Source organism: Felis catus, chromosome A1 (assembly GCF_018350175.1).
Source record: "Felis catus isolate Fca126 chromosome A1, F.catus_Fca126_mat1.0, whole genome shotgun sequence".
Taxonomy (NCBI): Eukaryota; Metazoa; Chordata; class Mammalia; order Carnivora; family Felidae; genus Felis; species Felis catus.
Window position 1 is genome coordinate 209,129,526 of NC_058368.1, and position 21,066 is coordinate 209,150,591.

At 36.2% G+C, this 21,066-nt stretch overlaps 1 protein-coding gene across 1 annotated transcript in view; it reads right to left on the reverse strand.

Moving 5' to 3' along the window:
• The window catches only part of WDR70 (WD repeat domain 70), a 298,625-nt gene that overhangs the window by 232,422 nt on the left and 45,137 nt on the right, over positions 1 to 21,066 (reverse strand). The window contains exons 6-7 of the mRNA XM_019811747.2: positions 10,554 to 10,613; positions 6,500 to 6,633 (exon numbers count right to left, since the gene is read on the reverse strand). Of these exons, the coding sequence (XP_019667306.1) occupies positions 6,500 to 6,633; positions 10,554 to 10,613 (194 nt within the window). The remainder of the gene's footprint in view (positions 1 to 6,499; positions 6,634 to 10,553; positions 10,614 to 21,066) is intronic.

The following is a 21,066-nucleotide window of genomic DNA, read 5'->3' on the forward strand; positions in this document are numbered from 1 at the left end:
CTGAGAGCTCAGAGCCTGGAGCCTGCTTTGTATTCTCTGTCTCCCACTCTCTCTGCCCCTCCCCCACTCGCACTCTGTCTCTCTCTCTCTCTCTCTCTCTCTCTCTCTCAAAAATAAATAAACATTGAAAAAAAATTAAAAAAACAAAAAAAGAATACTAAAAAATTCATCAGAGATGCCCAAAATTCAAAACACCTTATCTCAGTCTCACTCCTAGCCTTAGGACTTCTGCCTCCTATCCTGAATGGCTATGGGGGTCTTTGTGTGAATGCCTGTTTGGCAGCCACTTACTCACCATGGTGAATAGATGGTCTAAAAGTGATACAATATGCTTTTTATACCTTCAAGACAATCAACAAACTCCTTAAAGTTTTCTTTGCAGACAATATAAGAACAACGTAGATGAGTAACACAGGGTATGGAAAAATTTGGCTGAGTAACCAATGTATATAGATTCTCATAGGCATGAGCAATTTCATCTAAAGGGTTGTCTCACAGATAACATAAAAACAAAGGCTTCTAATAGCATACCAAGTCTGACTCTGCCATATTCAACCAGCATCGACTGAATAACAACTTACTGCACATTTATCACATCTGCAATTGGCAAAAACAACAACAACAACAACAACAACAACAGTTTGATCATTAATATGTCAGATGTCAGAATCTAAAACTGGAACAATTAGCTAACAAAATACAGAGAATAAAATTGAATGCCAAAAAAGTAAACACCTCTACTGCACTGCACTTTTTTACTTAAAATTCTAATGTATATTTAATTTAATGTTATATAATATATAGACACACATGAACACACGGACAAATTTAGCAAATATCATTTGCAGCAGGTAAGGCCTAAAATACTTACTGGCCCTTTACAGAAAAATTTTGCCAACTCCCGGTCTTGACCAGTAAGTCTTTTCTCAAAAATATGTTCTATCTTTGATTTTGAGTATAAAATTCAAAGACATTAGGTAAACAGTCTGTAATGTTAAATTTAAATTGGAGCAGGTGGGCCAGGATACTCCCTGAGGCAGGCAGCAGGCAGCGAGGGTCCAGAGGACATGGACAGTGGCTAGCATGAGCTAAGAGTGGCTGGCTTCACCTCTTGAGGTATTCATCCCCAAGACCCATAATTCCAGTCTAAACCATGGGAAAAAAAAAAAAAAAGCATAAAAAAACAAATCAAGAAACACTCTAGAAAATACCTGACCAGAACCCCTCAAAACTATCAAGGTCATGAAAAATAAGGAAAGACTGAGAAATCATCATAAACCAGAGAAGACTGAAGAGATAGGAAGAATAAATGTAATGTGTATTGTGAAAGGCATATTAGTGGAAAAAACAGTGAAATCCAAATATAATTTGGGTTTTGGTTAATATTAATGTACCAACATTGGTTTACTTGTCATAAATGTACCATGGTAATGTAAGACATTAACAACAGAAGAAACTGAGTTAGGGGTATACCTGAACTGTGGACTATCTTTGCAGCTTTTCTATGAATTAAATATATTCTGAAGTTAAACTTTACTAAAATTTGAAATGGCAATATCAATATGATCTTGTCACTTAAACATGGACACACACACACACACACACACACACACACACACACCTGTATTTTCCACCTCTTTCCACTGAAAAGGTCAAAAAGGAATGATACCCCACTATTAATGAGCAGGTATAACATTCAGATTTGGTCTCTAAATACCATTAAAAAAAAAAAAAAAAAAAAAAAAAGGTCTCCCAGGGAAATGCTGACTCTAGGACTTAGAAAGGAAGTACCAGAAAGCTTGCATCATGTTATGCCAGAAAATAAGTAAGCTTTTAAAGTCTAATGAATACATGTAAAACTACATAGCAATCAGGGACTCCCCTGGCCAAATCTGGGACAATTTAAGCATCAGAAAAGAATAATGACTGCAATTGACTGGAACACATGAAAATTTTTAAATCATAAATACTGACACTCAAAAAGGAAAAAGAAAAAAGAAAAAAAATCACCACCAATAACAGCAACAACTCATTTATCACCACCAACCCCTGAACTGAAAATGGGTAATTAAAGAAATAACCAAGTATTTATCCTGCCTTTACAGTAGGAACTATATTTTAGGGTGATCAAATAACATCAGTTAATAAGGAAAAGATCTTTGGCACAAAAACAGACACTCAGAACAGAATAGAGAACCCAGAAATGGACCCACAAATGTATAGCCAACTAATCTTTGAATATCCAATGGAATAAAGACAGTCTCTTCAGCAAGTGGTGCTGGGAAAACTGGACAGCAACATGCAGAAGAATGAACCTGGACCACTTTCTGACACCAGACACAAAAATAAACTCAAAATGGATGAAAAGCCTAAATGTAAGACAGGAAGCCATCAAAATCCTCGAGGAGGAAGCAGGCTAAAACCTCTTTGACCTTGGCCACAGCAACTTCTTACTCAACACGTCTCCAGAGGCAAGGGAAACAAAAGCAAAAATGAACTATTGGGTCTTCATCGAAATAAAAGGCTTCTGCACAGCGAACGAAACAGCAAAACTAAAAGGCAACCAATGGAATTGGAGAAGATATTTGCAAACGACATATCAGATAAAGGATTAGTATCCAAAATCTATACAGAAATTATCAAACTCAACACCCAAAAAACAAATAATCCAGTGAAGAAATGGCAGAAAACATGAACAGACACTTCTCCAAAGACATCCAGATGGCCAACCGACACATGAAAAAATGCTCAACATCAGTCATCAACAGGGAAATACAAATTAAAACTACAATAAGATATCACCTCACACCTGTCAGAATGGCTAACATTAACAACTCTGGCAACAACAGATGTTGGCAAGGATGCGGAGAAAGAGGATCTCTTTTGCACTGCCAGTGGGAATGCAAACTGGTGCAGCCACTCTGGAAAACAGTATGGAGGTTCCTCAAAAGTGAAAAATAGAACTACCCTACAACCCAGCAACTGCCCTACTAGGTATTTATCCAAGGGATACAACTGTGCTGTTTCAAAAGGGCACATGCACCCCAACGTTTATAGCCTATCGACAATAGCCAAAGTATGGAAAGAGCCCAAATGTCCACGGACAGATGAATGGATAGATGTGGTATTTTTATACAATGGAATATTACTCAGCAATCAAAAAGAATGAAATCTTGCCATTTGCAGCTACATGGATGGAACTGGATGGTTTTACGCTAAGCAAAATTAGAGAAAGACAAATATATGACTTCACTCATATGAAGAATTTAAGAGACAAAACAGATGAACACAAAGGAAACAAAAATAATATAAAAACAGGAGGGGGACAAAATGTAAAAGACTCTTAAATATAGAGAACAAACGGAGGGTTGCTGGAGGGATTGTGGGAGGGGGGATGGGCTAAGTGGAAGACATTTGTTGGGATGAGCACTGGGTGTGGTACACAGGGGATGAATCACTGGAATCTACTCCTGAAATCATTGTTGCACTATATGCTAACTAACTTGTAAATTTAAAAATTAATTAATTAATATTTAAAAGTTTTTTTAATATTAAAAATTAAAATTTTTTTTAATTTTTAAAAATTAAAAATTACTTGTGGACACTCTTTTAGAAGAGTATCCACAAATAAATGTAGATGAAATAATGGAATTTAGAAAATCACCAACTTACAACCCTCAATGACATAACTGATTCAGGTACGAATAAGCAATGGATGCTAAACTTATGAAGTGAAGGGATGAGGAGAATGCAGATATTTCCATGCTACCAAGTATCTCCCCACAAAGTCCTTGCCTATCTCGAGTATATAATACTAACTTCACAATGGAGGAATCAAATGTCACCAACTTAATCCAGGAATTAATCTTAACTGCTAGTCACAAATAGCAGCAACAACTAGACAATACATGCCACTTGATGTGATACAATGTAGATTACAATCGAGCCTTTGGCCCTTCTATCGGAAATGCCGGAGACAAAGAAATAAATTAAATGATACCATAACGAAGCAATTAGAAAATTCAGGGAGGAAGAACCTTATAGAGGACAACTGGACCTGTTTAATAAAGTCATGGGAAAGAAAATGGTTTGGAAAGAGACACTGTTCTAGATTAAAAGATATGCCAGAGACGGACAAAAGAAATGGGATATGTATTACTTGATTGGATCCATATTTGACAAGCCAGCATTACGACACATATGAGGATAAACTGGGGAAATTTAAATATGGAATGATTATTAGAAATATTAAGTTCTAAAGAATTTTGTTAGAATAATTGGAGCTGTATTTATATAGGGAAATGTCTATATTTTTTAAAGATTCATGAGGAATTATTTCAAAGTGAAAGCTATGTATGTCTTTACTTTTAAATACTTCAAAGATTACAAAAATGAGATGAAGCAAAGAAAAAAAATGTAACCGTTAAATCTAGGTAGAAAATGGCTATTTCACTAATCTCTCTACTTTCCTCCATGTTTGAAATTTTTCACAGTAAAAAGTAAATTACAGATGGATATATAAAGAGATAATAAAATACACGTTAAGTAATATACATATTGTCATAAAAAGTAGAGTCACATTACTTAGAGATTAGGGACAAATAATAGCAAAGTTAAACCGTCCTCATGATTTAAAATAGGAACATTCACAAAATGTTTGCAGTACTAGAGTTTATGTTAATCTTGTATGGATTGTCAAGAATTCTGTTTATTCCCATCTACCCTTTGATAGTTCACTATGACATGTAGGATGTAATAATTTAATTATGGAAGAGAAAATAAGCTTTTTCTTGGGCTTTTCTGCATTTTCAATTACAACAGTGTAGCAGATGACACAGTTTAGTAATAGAGTAGTGGCTTGAGACTCATAAGGCACGATTCTATTCAGAGCTGATCATTAATCGAGAACTGGATAATCCCGAACAAGTGAATTTATACTTGTAAAAGCAAAGGGGAGGGGCGCATGGGTGGCTAAGCCGGTTAAGCATCTGACTCTAGATTACAGCTCAGGGCATGATCTCACAGTTCATGAGGCTGTCAGAGCAGAGCCTGCTTGGGGTTCTCTCCTGTCCCTCTGTCTCTCTCTTAAAATAAACAAATAAATATTAAAAAAGAAAAAAGCAGAAGGGGAACACAATCCCTATACAAACCAAGAGAATACCATATAGGAATAAAGGTTATAACATTGTATTTTTAAAAAGTCATCATACTGGGGCGCTGGGTGGCTCACTCAGTCGAGCGTCCGACTTCAGCTCGGATCATGAGCTCACAGTCAGTGAGTTAGAGCCCCACGTTCAGCTCTGTGCTGACAGCTCAGAGCCTGGAGCCTGCTTCAGACTGTGTCTCCCTCCCTCTCTGCCCATCCCCTACTCACACTCTCTCTCTCTCTCTCTCAAAACTGAATGTTAAAAAAAAAAATTTTTTTTAAGTCATCATACTAACTCAAGATACCAAATTAACTATTTTAAATAATGAGAGCTTTATTAAATACAGCCATCACTGGGAATATCCTGTTTTTAAAATTTTGTTTTCCGGGGCATCTGAGTGGCTCAGTCAGTTAAGCGTCTGACTTTGGCTCAGGTCATGATCTCACGGTTCTTGAGTTTGAGCCCCGCATCGGGCTCTGTGCTGACAGCTCAGAGCCTGCATCAGATTCTGTGTCTCCCTCTCTCTCTGCCCCTCCCCAGCTTGGACTCTGTCTCTCTCTCTCTCTCTCTCAAAAATAAATAAACACTAAAAAAAAAAATTTTCCAGCTAAATCCTTTCCAACTAATCAGAGATCTATGTTCACTTAGGGAACCCTCAAATCTTTACTGAAGATAGCTTAAGAGTTATGACTTCAAAATTTACAAATCAGTATGATCTATACAAAACTGGCCAGAGCCACATTTAGAAACAAACTCCATTCATGCAAGAGTAGAAAATTGGGCCTCTATTAATTTCATCTAATTCACATATCTTGAATGTACTTACATTTAGTCAATAAGAGCTCATTTCCAACATACATTATGCAAGTTAACAAAATATCAGTTTCACCAATAAAAATCTATTTTTGATATCCAATGTACTAACAGATCAGATGTGGTCAAAAACAGAAAAAAAGAGGGTAGCTGTGGTAACAACCTGTAAAGCCCTTTCTGATATAATGCTAGCTGGCCATACCTACACAATGGAGCACTGACTAGCACCTGGTTATTGGCTTAACATACATCATACACATATATGTAACATTTCATGGTATTTACTGGAGTATTAAAATAAACTAGGAAAGGTAATAATCTCTAAATACAAATATTTTTTACAAAACAACAAAAGACTGAAAATGTCTTTAAAGTTTTCATGGTTTAATGAAACTAAAGGAGAGAAACTTAAGGTACATTTTTCTTTCATTTGAATAATGAAGGTAAATACAGTCATATAAACGGTGTATTTTCCTACAAAGCATTATAGATGGAAATATGTCTGCAAATATGAAGGCATTAAGTTGTGCAATACATACCATTCACAGGGCTGAAGGGATCGAAATGCCTTAAAAGAGGCATCCATTCCAGCAAAATCCCAAAACTTAACATCATAGTCATATCCTCCAGTCACCAAACGGGCACCTGAGGGATCCAGACCCAAAGCAGAAACCTGTAAAAAATAATAATAATAATTAACTGGAGAAAAGCTACTTATGTTCTATAATAACCTGCATTTTCTTTCTCTAACCTTACCTCTTATAGGTATTGGAAGTACAGACCACAAGCTGTTGTTACTTCTAAAAAGTGGAACTGGATAGCATCTTCTATATTATTTGACTTTGTTACTATTACGAATATTATTTCTTTTGAAATAAAATAATATTGTAACTTAATGTAATCGCCAGCTTTGTCCCAATTTATCTACCAAACCCCATAAATAATTCAGCTTTTTTAAATAAAAAAGATTTTAAGGAAACCTTTTGAAATATTTTAACTACCACTAACTAAATACCACATGAATCTAAAATTACCAAAATGAGAAAATGCCAATGGGAATGTTAAGAAATCTATTTAATCAAGTAGGACAAAGTAGAAATTATTTTCTTCTGTATATGGCTAACTGACTCAATATGATCACCTTAAACAATTATTTTTAAAGCTGAATTTATAAGTGACTAACTACATTATAATAGCACTTTTATATTGGTTCCAAAAGATAACTGCCTTCCCCATGAACTTTCCTAGGTCCAATGCACATGTGAGTGTCCAACTGGTAACCTACTATTCTTAAGAAGGAAGTCCCTGAATCTACTTCCCTCTCAGAAGGAAAAAAAAAATGCATTAGAAATAATTAATGTGTAAAACAAAACAAAAAACAGAACAAAAGAATTAATATGTGGAATGAAAACAACAAAAAAAGAAATAATGTGATTACTGTATATATGAGAGAGTAAAAGGATCAAAGTTTCATATAAAGGAAGCAACTATAAATCAGTTCTCCTAATACCCTTGGAATGTTATTAAATGTAATAGAATTACTGCAATTAAAACCAGATAGTTACAAAATAATTTATACTCACTTCAGTCACCACCTATAAACACTGATTTCAGAAGATAAGGGAATTATACATGAACATAATTAATAAATTATACGTTTAAATTAGATACGTACCACTTTAAATGTGTCAAAGAAAGCATACAAATGAGAACTAAGTCATTTTTTATGTCTGAACAATTATGTATCTTAAAACCTACAACAACAAAAACCAAAAATAAACAGTAGCTTTCGAAGTCTAAGAAGTGACTCCTGCTACTACCAACCACAAACTTACTTGCCCCCATGCCCATTCTATCTTTCCACCCTCCTATTACAATTAAAAGGGTGCCTTCTTCCTGATATGACTGACCACACCAGTGTTCATCCCATTACAGTACAATTCGATAACCCTAACCCTAACCCTAACTGCAAATTCATTTGTGGCTTGTCTCTTCCCTGCCTGTCCTCCCCGCAAGGGTGGAAGCTCCTCCTCCTTGCTCCAATCGTCAGTGTGGAGCAGCAGGGGCAAAGGCCTGCAGTCAGGGTGGGAGAACTAATGGCTGGCTGACTGGCTGCAGGCATCCTTGGTTGAGTCCTCCTGGGGAAGCGGAAAGGCCTGTAGGGAGCCAGCAGCCTCCAAATTCCAGGGAGTTGTTTGGAGTTCAGTGCAAGCTGGGAAGAATGTGCTCAAAAGGAAACCTGGAAAGAAGCAGCTCTTCCCCTAAAAAGTGTTCTTTGCCCTGGCTGTGAATTCTTTCATTAAGAAAGAGAAATTAACAGTATGTCACTATGTTAATGAAAGGAGAGGTAGACGTTGACTCATGACTTTGACCCAAATTACATACGGCCTTTAACAAAGTTGGAACTGGATTTCTGGGGTTTAAAGGAACACAGCTAAGAAATGATTCGGAATATCTGGTAGGAAACAAAGGAAACCATCTCTAGGTCCTGTTAAGGAATGGAAAGGTGGGTATATTGGCGGGAGACACTAGAAACGAAAGTACAGGAAACAAAGACTGGCCTCATGTAGAGAACTGGTAAGGCTCAGAAGTAAATATACGGGGATTCCTTTTAGTATCCTCTATTCTTCTGTGAATGTGTAAATATTTTACAATAACTAGCTGAAAAAACCAACCAGGCAAAAGAGTCACCTTGCTAATCTCCGACATATATAAGATGAAATAAATGCAGGGCAAAGGCAGGACTGCAAAAAGATCAGGTACCCTAACAGTACAATTAGAAGCTCTGACTTTTAATGTGTAAAACAAGTTGGCAGTATATTTCTATTTCTTTTTTCAAAGATAAAATTCTACTAAAAAATATAAATATTTAACTAAAACATGCGTGAAACCCATGAACTCATTCAGTAAAAAATCTCTCAAGTGACAGGGAAGCTTCTGTTTAAGTACTAATAGTCTGTAATTCCTTTCCTAATTTGCTTAAAAACATGAAAATTAGTAAAATTCCATCATAATTTCATAATAAAAATACCAAAAGTCTCATTTCATATAAAGTAGATATAATATCACAAATTAGGTGAAAATGGTTTCTTAAAGCAGCAGTTCTCAGAAACTTTGTTTTTAAGACACTTTACACTATTTAAATCTTTTGAGGACCCCAAAAAGCATTTGTTTATGTGAGTTATGTGTTTCAATATTTACCACAGTAAAAATTTTAACTAAGACATTTAAAAGTACTTATTGTTCATTTCATTTAAAATAACAATAGGGGTTGGGGCGCCTGGGTGGCTGGGTGGGTTAAGCTTCCGACTTCGGCTCAGGTCATGATCTCACGGTCCGTGAGTTCGAGCCCCGTGTCGGGCTCTGTGTTGACAGCTCAGAGCCTGGAGCCTGTTTCAGATCTTTGTCTCCCTCTCTCTCTCTGCCCCTCCCCTGTTCATGCTCTGCCTCTCTCTGTCTCAAATATAAATAAACGTTAAAAAATAAAAATAAATAAAAAATTAAAGGTAAGCCTTTAAAAAAAATAAAAATAAAAATCAAATAAAATAATAATAGGGGCGCCTGGATGGCTCAGTCAGATGAGCATCAGACTTCGGACTTCGGCTCAGGTCATGCTCTCACAGCTCTCGTGGGTTCAAGCCCCATTGTCAGGCTTTGCACTGACGGCACAGAGCCTGCTTCGGATTCTCTGTCTCCCTCTCTCTCTGCCCCTGCCCTGCTTGTGTTCTATCTCTCAAAAATAAACGTCAAAAAATTTTTAATAAATAATGATAAACCCACTATACCGTAACAAATATTTTTATGAAAATAGTATTTTCAAAGGCAAAACATTTGGCAAGAAGAATGTCACTGTTTTAATATCTTTATTAGTTCCATCATTTGTGTAATTTCTGGGTCTATAACTACCGATCCATGTTTTCCTCATTATGGGGTGTATTTTCCTACTTTCTAGGTGTTAGACACCTAGAAAAAGGCAGTTTCATTGAAAAGAAAAAGCAAGATGATTTTATTCTTTCATTTGTAATATGTTTCATTCATTCTACTACCACTTTTTAATGGTTTTACAATAAAATGAGTCCATCTTATGACTCAAAATTTTATATTATTAAATCTTTAAGTAACATAAATATAACAATACAAAAATAGAAATCTGTAATTCTAAGTAATATAACCTTACAACAATACAGTAACTATTTTATGTTCATTTCTTATCTCAATGTACATCTAAAAAATGAACTCGGGCCTTTTACTGATACAGAAATAAAGCTAAGAGTAATGAGAAATTTTCCCACACCATAAAAAGGAAAACTGTATTTTAGTTTCATTTCTTTTTTTCACTTGTAATGTTCCTATATCAAAGCAAAAGGTTTTAAAGCCAACAATAACAATGACAATAATAAGTGTTCCTATTTTAAATGAAACACAATGGTTATTTTGATTGAATAGAAATGTAATCTTTCTTTTTCTTTAATGTCTATAGCTGTTGTGTTATCAGTTGATTGTATAATTAGCCTTCATACAAATGTATCATCGGTTCACTTTAACATGAGAGCCTTGTTACTGAAAGGAAAGAATCAAATTTTTCAAACTTACTGTTTTAGTGCCATGCTTTAGAGTTATTTCATGCGAGTCAGGAATCTTTTGGACAGGATTCTGAAAAAAGAAAATTCCATGACATCAATGAGTAACCAATGTATTTAGGGTGTGGGGGGGAACTACATAGTACATCTACAGGAGACACAATTTTTAAAAATAGCATCGCTAGCTTTTTAACACAAAGTTTTAAAAAAAAACAGGAAATGAAAATTGTGAAGATAGCTTATTTCTGCACTTCTAGATAAATTACAATTGTTGAGCTGATAATAAATTTATATTAAATTTCAAAAAAGATAAACCCAAGAAACTTTTTAGGTTGTATGAAACCATAAGGTCCTCTCAGCATTCAAAATATTTGAAGTCCTCTCTTCACTGAAAATTGGGCATAATTTAAAGTGCTTATGTACTTAATTTAAAATAGGCAACAGGGGCATCTGGGTGGCTCAGTCGGTTGGGCATCCGACTTCGGCTCAGGTCATGATCTCACAGCTAATGAGTTCGAGTCCTGTGTCGGGCTCTGTGCTGACAGCTTGGAACCTGGAGCCTGCTTCAGATTCTATGTCTCCCTCTCTCCCTCTGACCCTCCCCCACTTGTGCTCTCTGTCTCTCAAAAATGAATAAATGTATAAAAAAAAATTTTTAATAGGCAACAAAATCTGCACAGGGTAGATATATACCTTTCAACCCTTAAAAGTTTATAAAACTAAAACCTCCCGTTCAAAAATGACACAAATAAGGAACTGAGTCATTTACTGACTCAGTTAAATAAATAAGCATTTATTTAAAGTGAGATTATACCAGATGGGTAGCATTAGACATAACCTCTACCATTCTCCTCCCAAGAAGCATGTGGTCTGGGGAAGGGGAGGTGGCCAATCAGTCTAATTCAATATAAGAAATGCTATGGTAGACAGGGGGTATGGGCAGGATAACTGAGGAAGAGAGAAGATGGATGCATAAATCAGACATAAGGGGGTCACAGTGATAATCTGAGCAAGAAGTTTCATTGTTTAGTCAAGTTTCCATTATCCAAGAGGAGGGTAATCATACTCAAATTCTAGGGCCATTCCAAATTCATGTTAGGATCATCTTGCAATCTACTTAACTAAATATGTGCAGTCTAACAGACTTTGGTCCCTGTCTCCCCTCATTCTGTAGCATCCTTGATGAATCAATCAATCGCAAGTTCTATTTCATCATAAACTTTTCTCCTGCTATAGCTCTTTCTCCTCAGCACATAAACAATTAAAGTACTTCCCATATTACACACACACACACACACACACACACACACACACACACACACAGCAATTTCCCCCACATTTACTGCTGTATCATTATCTTTTTCTTTGCAATTAAGCTTCTTTATATGACAGTTTTCACTCAAATGTCTCTACTTCCTCTCTCCCTTCTACCTCTATCACTCAGGCACGTGTTCTTTTATTCCTAATGCCTAGCACAGTTCTTGGCACTTAAGAGACTATCTGTAAATATCTCATGAATAAACAAACACGTCACTATAAATGCCCCTGGACACTTTTCAGAACTTAACCTGCATAACTGACCTTTCAACAACATAACTACTTAACTATTTCTTCCATCTTGAAATTGTTCTCTCCTGGGAGGAAGCAGCCTAGACAAGAAGCCAGAAAAGCTAGGGTTTTTATTTATATGTTTATATAAGGTCTAACAGTTTTTAACATTATATTTTATTTTTAAATAAGTTATACATCTAACATGGCAGTCTTGAACTCATAATCCCAAGACCAAGAGTTGCATGCTCTACTGACTGAGCAAGCCAGGTGCCCCAAGAAAAGCTGGGCTTTTTAATCTAGCCCTGCCACTCCTTAACCTTGTCATAACTCCAGGATAGTTATGACTCTATTTCCTCATTTGTGAACTGAGGATAACAGCACTTGCCCTTTAGGTTACTGGTAAGTGGTTTAAGCCTTATAATGCAGTGTTGAGCACAAAGTAGGTACTCAATAAATGACAGCCACTGTTTATCCTTAGACTTACCTCCTACCTCTCTGGTCATATCAACTTAATCTATTTCCAGGTTTCTCTTTCTCCTTACCAGGCTAATTCCTACTCATCCTTTAAGACTCAATTCAGATGTGACCTGCTACTGGAAGCATTTCTCAACAGTTCAAACTCTGGGTTAAATGGCCCTTCTAATGCACTCTCATGTCTCAGATAAGGAGACAACCTCTCCCTATCTCTATCACAGAATTTATCAAAATCCGTTATAATTTTTTTTAAACTTTTTCTTTTAAGTAGGCTCCACGTCCAACATGGGGCTTGAACTCATGACCTTGGGATCAAAAGTTGGATGCTCTACCACCTGAGCCAGTTGGTAGCCACCCCCAAAATCCACTGCAATTTTTTACCTGTTTCCATCCCACCCACTCCCTAACCAAATTGCAAAATGGACACTTCTCAAAGATTGTGTATATCTATTATCATCTCTGGATCCCCAAACCACAAAACAGATGGTGGATGGCAGACACACACAAAAGTGTCTGGAATTAATTAATAGCCTAATATCTACCTTGTAGATCACACTAGATTGTAATTTTTACTTTACCTTTAAACATTGATGTTTGTGTCCATAAAGAAGAGCAGATGCTATCCACCAGATCAGCCAAGTAAGCGACAGTCAGGGATAACTGAGGTTTTCAAAAAGTAAAAACTGAGGTGCCAGGGTGGCTCAGTCGGTTAAGCATCTGACTCTTGGTTCTGGCTCAAGTCATGATCTCACAGTTCATGAGTTTGCGTCCCACACTGGGCTCTGCACTAACAGCACAGAACCTAGTTGAGATTCTCTCTCTCCCCTCTCTCTCTGCCCCCTCCCCAATTCTCTCTCTCTCTCAAAATAAATAAACTTAAAAACAAAAAACCGTTCACAACCAAATGATTATATCCCAGACTAAAAAACAGATGTAAAGCTACAAGTTTAGGGGTGCCTGGCTGGCTCAGTGGGTAGAACATGCGACCCTTGATCTCTGGGTCACGAATTCCAGTGGGGAATATACAGTGTTGGGTGTAGAGATTACTTAAAAAAAATTTTTTTAAATAAAGTTGCAGGTATAGAGAAATAAAGGCAATTTTGTTTTAGACTGCCTGCATCTGAGAGATTACTATAATCTATTACCACCACAGTGCATTTAAGAAGGAGATTAGGAAACCACAGGCACTGAACAAGAACCCTAACCTCACAGTAAGTGCTGGAGAGTTTACAGTTTATTTCAAGACAAGATGTTACAGTATGCTTTACTATGCTTTGGAAAGTGCTGCACATACCTTGATTTCAGAGATACCAATATTCCAACACAAATTCCAAAATAATTTGAAAGTCAAACGAATGAATTCTGGACTACCCCTGTATTAAATTGTAAGCCACTGCTCCCTTTGCAGTGACAATATTTGTAAGCAATAAAAACTCATGTATAAGTACTAAGTAAGTACTCTTGCAGAAAACAGGAGAATAGTTCAAATGCTTCCCTTCAAGAAGATTCTGTTATAGTCAGTGTCTCATTTCATAACTAATTACTTTTTCATCACTCAGGAAACAGAAACACTGTCACCAAAAAGAGGGATGAAAATTATTTCACTAAATTCAATGCACAATATGCCTATATATAGACAATTTCTGACATGTCAAGTAAAAACTTACAAGAAGACAGAACAATTTAATATTTACATCAGCAGTGAATTAAATGTTTAAATAAATGTTGTTTACATTTAAAATCAAAGTTTTACTGGAAATCATGTAGGGCATAACTCATAAAAGGCTCATATAACTGGCACAACTAAATCATCTAAAATAGTAGCAATCCATCTTTTTAGTAGCATATCACTTGATGGTGACTGTTCTTTTTCCAAAACTTCTACTAATGGCTTTTTGAAATATGGCTTAGTGTGAAATTTGCTCTAACAGTAAAATATTTTCATGATTTTCATGCCAGGGCACACCATAAGCTACGAGACTTCAATGAAGTCATTTATAATAAGAATTCATAACAAGAGCTAGGCTTAATGGAAGAGGGGAAAAGATACCAGCTTTTGTTTTGGTTTAGTTTTAAATGCCAACCAAAGGATTATTTCCCAGGCTCTTTAGTTTGCCCTCAATAACAACGATAGCAAATATATCTGGAATAACATGAGCAACTCCATCTGACACACATCCTTAAAGTGTTTTCAAAAGACTTGCAAAACAAAAATAACCTTTCCAGGCTAAAGATGTCATAAGTTTAAGAAGCTGTATATGTATGGTACTATAAGCCATAATCAAAAGTCTACCCAGTAATAACGATCTGCCACAAAGTGACTATGAATTATGGAGAGAAACTGGGGAGTGCTAACCAGGAAATTGAAAAGGAGTGCTAAGTTCTCCCAGAAAGTATTTTGTAAATAGTTGCCAGTGTGGTATCACAGAAAACCAAAATTAGAGTCTATTCTAGTATAACTCTGGAGATCCAATAGAGTGACTTAACAATAGTTACTCATCATCACACATTCACTCAACAAACATTTATTGAGTAGTTAATTACATACCATATACCAGGGACTACAGTTAAAGATTTAAAAATAACAATAATAAAAATAACAAAGACTCGGCTCACAAGGGCTGTCGATCCAATAAAGCAAAACTAACTGGCAGGTAAACAAATGGGAAACACTAAAATGTTTCAGATGCTATGACAGAACACACAGGGTTCAGTGTTCAATTCCACTCTGCCTGGGAAATAAGAGGATGATTAGAAAAGACTTCATAGAAGAGATGCTTGAGATGCCTTTGGAAAAATAAATAGAGGTTCCTCAGGTGAATGTGGAGGGCATCTAGAAGAGCATAAGACAAATCCCCACAGTTACTGAACTGCAAATAATTTTGCCTGGACAGAGTTTACATTGCTGGGCAGGAAAGGAGGGAAGGCTGTGTGTGTTGTGTGTATATACAATTTTTGTGTGCAAAAAATTTTTTTTCTTACCCAGAGAGTTAGAAGCCAGATTGTATACAATGCCAACAATCTGAAATTTAAGCTCTGAGCCTTGTAATTTGATAAGATTTGAGTTTTCAAAAAATCACCATGTTATTCTGTTCTGTTCATCAAAAGAATCAAGGGGCACCTGGATGACTCAGTCGGTTGAGTGCCCAACTCTTGATTTCAGGTTGTGATCTCATGGTTCATGAGATCGAGCCCCACATCGGGCTCTACCCTGGCAGTGCAGGGCCTGCTTGGGATTCTCTCTCCCCCTCTCTCTCTTTCTCTGCCCCTCCTCCACTCACATGAGCTCTCTCTCTCAAAATAAATAAATAAACATTAAAAAAAAATTTTTTTAAAGACAGAGTCAACACAGTGAAAAGGCAACCACTAGAATGGGAGAAGATGTCTGCAAATCATATATAAGGGGTTAACATCCAAAAAAAACGAAACTCCTACAATTCAACAACAAAAAAACAAACAACTCAATTCAAAAATTGGCACAGGGCCTAAATAGATATTCCTCCAAAGAAGAAATACAGATGACCAACAAGTACATGAAAAGATACTTTACTAATCATCAGAGAAATGAGAATCAAAACCACACTGAAATACCAGTAACAGGATGGGTATTATTTTAAAAATAAGTAAATAAGAAATGTTGACAAGGATGCACAAAAAAATGGAACCTTTCTGCATCGCTGAACAGAAATGCTACATCTTCTATGGAAAACAGTATGGTAGTTCCTCAAAAAATTTAAAATAGAATTACTTTATGATTCAGCAATTCCCCTTTAAGTATATACACAAAAGAACTGAAAGCAGGGTCTCCAAAGATGTTCACAGCAGCATGTTCACAACAGTCAAAAGACAGGAACAACCCAAGTGTCCACTGATAGATGAATGAATGAACAAAATGTGGTATATACATACAATGGAATATTATTCTTTAAAAAAGGAAGGAAATTCTGACACACACTACAACATGGATGAACTTGGAGGAAATAATGCTGAGTGAAATAAGCCATAAAAAGAAAAATATTGCATGATTTCACTTATATGAGGTATCTAGACCAGTCAAATTCATAGAAAGTAACATAGTGGTTACCAGAATTGGGAGAAAGGGGAAAATGGGGAATTATTGTTTAATGGGTATAGTTTCTGCTTTGCAAGATGAAAAAGTTCTAGAGACTGAGTATACAACAATGTAACACTACTGAACTGAAAATTTTTAAATGGTTAATACTGGGAGCACCTGGGTGGCTCAGCTGGTTGCACATCCAACTCTTGATTTCGGCTCAGGTCATGGTCTCATGGTTTGTGAGTTGAGGCCCCATGTTGGGCTCTGCGCTGACAGCACGGAGCCTGCTTGGGATTCTCTGCTCCCTCTCTCTCTGCCCTTGCCCCACTTGCGTTCTCCCTCTCTCTCTCAAAAATAAATAAATAAGCATTTTTTAAAGATTTAAAAAAATGAAATGGCTAAGATTGGGAGATGGGTAAGGGGAATGGATGAAATAGGTGATGGGGATTAAAGAGTACATTTATTATGGTGAGCACTGAGTAATGTATAGAATTGTTGAGCCACTATATTGTACACCTGAAACTAATAAAAATATTGTAAGTTAACTATACTGAAATTAAAATTTAAAACTTAAAATTTTAAATTTTTAGGGGCATCTGGGTGGTTCCATCATTTATGATCTTCAGCTCAGGTCATGATCTCACAGTTCATGAGTTCGAGCCCCACATCGGGCTCTGTGCTGACAGCTCAGAGACTGCAGCCTGTTTAAGATTCTGTGTCTCCCTCTCTCTGCCCCTCTCCCACTTGCACTGTCTCTCTCTCTCTCTCAAAAATAAACATTAAAAAAATATTTTAAATAAATGACTAAAAATAAAAATGGTTGAGATTGTATATTTTGTTATATGTATTTTCCCAAAACTAAAAAAAAAAATTGTTCATAGATATAACCCCCATAAGCAAACAAAAAGATTAAACGATGCATAATATTAAGCTTGAATACTTCTTAATGTTCTAATAAACATTAGGTAAGCTTCAAAATAAATAATTTATCAAATGTTTAAAATCTTCCTCTAAAAATGTAAAGTTATATGTCTAAAATATTGCAGGAAGGAAAGACAATTTCCTATCGAATTCTCACAGCTGGTTCCAATCCTTCAGTGAATAGTGTTCCCAAACCACCTCTAAATTACCCTCAAATAGTTTATGCCTTATTGCAAGCTGCAACTTTGAAGAACATTTCCAAGAAACACGACTTAAAAGTACATTGTTAAATAACTTTTTATACCTATGTGAGGGCTGAGAAACTCAAAAAGGATAGGTCATTTTTTTTAAGATTTATTTATTTTTGAGAGAAAGCACAAACAAACAGGAAGGAGCAGAGAGAGCAGGGACAGAGGATCCAGAGAAGGCTCTGCACAGACAGCAGTGACCCTGACGCGGGGCTCAAACTCACAAACCATGAGATCATGACCTAAGCTGATGTCTGATGTTCAACTGACTGAGCCACCCAGGTGCCCCAAACAAAGAATAGGTCATTCTTATATTTTATCAGAAATTATATTATTTTTTAAAACTCCATGACATTCTCAACAAACACAAAGATGACAATTTTATATGTTTATCATACAACAATGGCAGGTAATAAGCCAAAAAGATTTATACCAGAAGACACATTTATTTTCAAAAGCTACCATGAACATATGCCTTATCATTCCCTGACAGCCTAAAATTTTATGAGTATTTCCACACTTACTCTTATTGCTATTTCTGAAGACTTGAATCTAGACAGGACTCTGCACCTAACTCTACTTGTAATCCTCACTAAGCCACTCAATTGTATAGAAATTTAGCTTTTCCACTTATAAAAGTGATAGAGTCAGACTAGGTAATTCATATCATTCTATAATGACATGGTTTACCTTGAACTATTCACATCTTAAATTAAGAACACTCCCCTATGTCACTGAAAAGTGCTTCCCTGACTTCTAGCTTCTTCACTTCTCTCCACTTGCTCACTACACCATGGAATTACTCTTCCTAGGATGTTTTTCATGGAAAAACAATAGCTCTCCATTGGCGTTAGTAGTAATCAATAACTTTTCACATCATTCACACATTTTTGTTTTAGAAATTTTCTGCAAAGCATAAGAGACTCTTAAAAACTGAGAACAAACTGAGGGTTGATGGGGGGTGGGAGGGAGGGGAGGGTGGGTGATGGGTATTGAGGAGGGCACCTTTTGGGATGAGCACTGGGTGTTGTATGGAAACCAATTTGACAATAAACTTCATATATTGAAAAAAAAAAGAAATTTTCTGCAACATTTGATTAAACTCTTGATCCAAGTTAAGTTTAAAAAAAAATTAATGTTCTTAACAAGTTTCTGGTCAAAGGATACAGACTTTCAGTTATGAGTAAGTTCTGTACAGCATGGTAACTATAGTTAATAATACTGTGTTGTACACTTGAAATTTCCTAAGAGAATAGATATTAAGTGTTCTTAATAAAAAATAAAGTAGCTACATGAGGTGATAAATGTGTTAGTTAACTTCTTGACTATGGTAATCATTTCACAATTTATACATATATCAAACCATCACATTGTACTCCTTAAATATAAACAATTTTTGTCAATTACACCTCAATAAAGTTGGAAAATAAATATCATTGGGGGAAAAAAAGACTGAGGTGCCTGGCTAGCTCAGTCAGTAAAGCATGTAATTCTTGATCTCGGGGTCAGTCATGAGTTCAAGCCTCCCATTGGACATAGAGATTAAAGAAAAAAAAAAATCCCTATATAATTAAAAAGCAGAGAGTTTCTTGTGAGATACTAATCTCTAAAGGGCCTAGCAATATTGTTATCGTTTGCAGTGGTACTTTTTTATTTATTACTTATTAACATACATATTCAGAGCCCACCCTTACCCACAGCATTAACCACTCGGGGCAGGAATGGAGGGACAAAGGAGTTGGGCTCGTGGGGCAGGGGGGAGCGTGGTTTGTGGGAGAGTGGTATAAGAGAATTAAGAAGGAACAACCTGACTTTCTTAGAACACCTAATGAAACTCCTCCCTCCCACTCCTTCACCCCCACCCGAAAAAGGCTTTATTTTACAACTATAAACAAAGGAGAATTTCACTTGTTCAGACTGAGTCTCTGGGTTTTACCATTTGTCTTATTCCTAAAAACAGGCCCACCTCCACCATGTCAGTGGCAAAAATGTACACACCATTCTCAAACCTTCACAACTTGAATTAATTATCCACTCAAAGCCTCAAGTCCTTAGCCTCCTGTCTACGAAGAATTCGTGTTTACCAGAATGATTCATTTGAGAAACAAAGCACAGAGTTGCTGTGATGACCAAATGAGTTAATGTGACAAAGTACTTTATAATTATAACCCAATATAAGAAATTATTATGAGCCTACGGCTACAAAGGTTTTTTTTTTAAAGTACACATTTCAGAAACTGCTGGAGACCAGGTACAAAATGCCGTGAGATAAAAAAGTTAAAAAAAAAAAAAAAAATTTCATCAAGTTGCAGAATCTCAGATATGTAGGGCACAAATTACTTCAACACAGGTTATGTACTGTACTATTTTGAGTCATGGTTAATATTTCATATCTGTTTTTTAATAAAAATTGAGTTATTGCTTGGACAATCTTTCTCTATTTGGTTAAAGATGCACAGACTTTACTAACTTTAAATACAAAAAGGTGCCACGGTCTCAATCCAATTGGGTAAGAATTTACTTATTTCGGAAAACAAAAGAAGCCTGAGCCATAATAAATTTTTATGAAGCTTACCTGATACTGAGATATCTTTATCCTTTTCCTTTACAGGTCTTTTAAAAATCTTACACTGCAGAATAGATACCATATCTGATCATATCTGATTTAATATAACTTTCCATATGGGTGCCTGGGTGGCTCAGTGGGTTAAGGATCTGACTCTTGATTTCAGCTCGGGTCATGATCACAGTTTGTGACTTCAAGCCCCATGTCGAGCTCTGTGCTAACAGTGGAACTTGCTGAGATTCTTTCTCTCTCTCTCTCTCTCTCTCTCTCTGTCCCTCCCCCACTCACCCTCTCTCTCTCAAATTAAATAAACATTTAACTTTCCATACATGCAAAAGCATGTATATGCTTCAACAGGGACAGTGAAAATTAGAAACACCTTAAAAGCCAATCTATGTTCTCTTGGAACAATTCTACAATTCCAGCTCTAGCAGTTAATTATACATCCAATTCATCCCATCTAATACAGAACTTCATACCTGCCATAATGTCTAAAACCACCAACAACCAAGTATTTAAAATTTTTTTTAAGTTTATTTATTTATTGAGAAAGAGAGGGGTAGTACAACGGAGGAGAGAGAGAGCAAGCGAGCGCAGGGGAGGGGCAGTGAGGGAGCAAGAGAATCCCAAGCAGGCTCCAAGCTGTTAGTGTGGCGCCCAACACGGTGCCCAGCACGGGGCTTGATCTCACAAACCCTGAGATCATGAC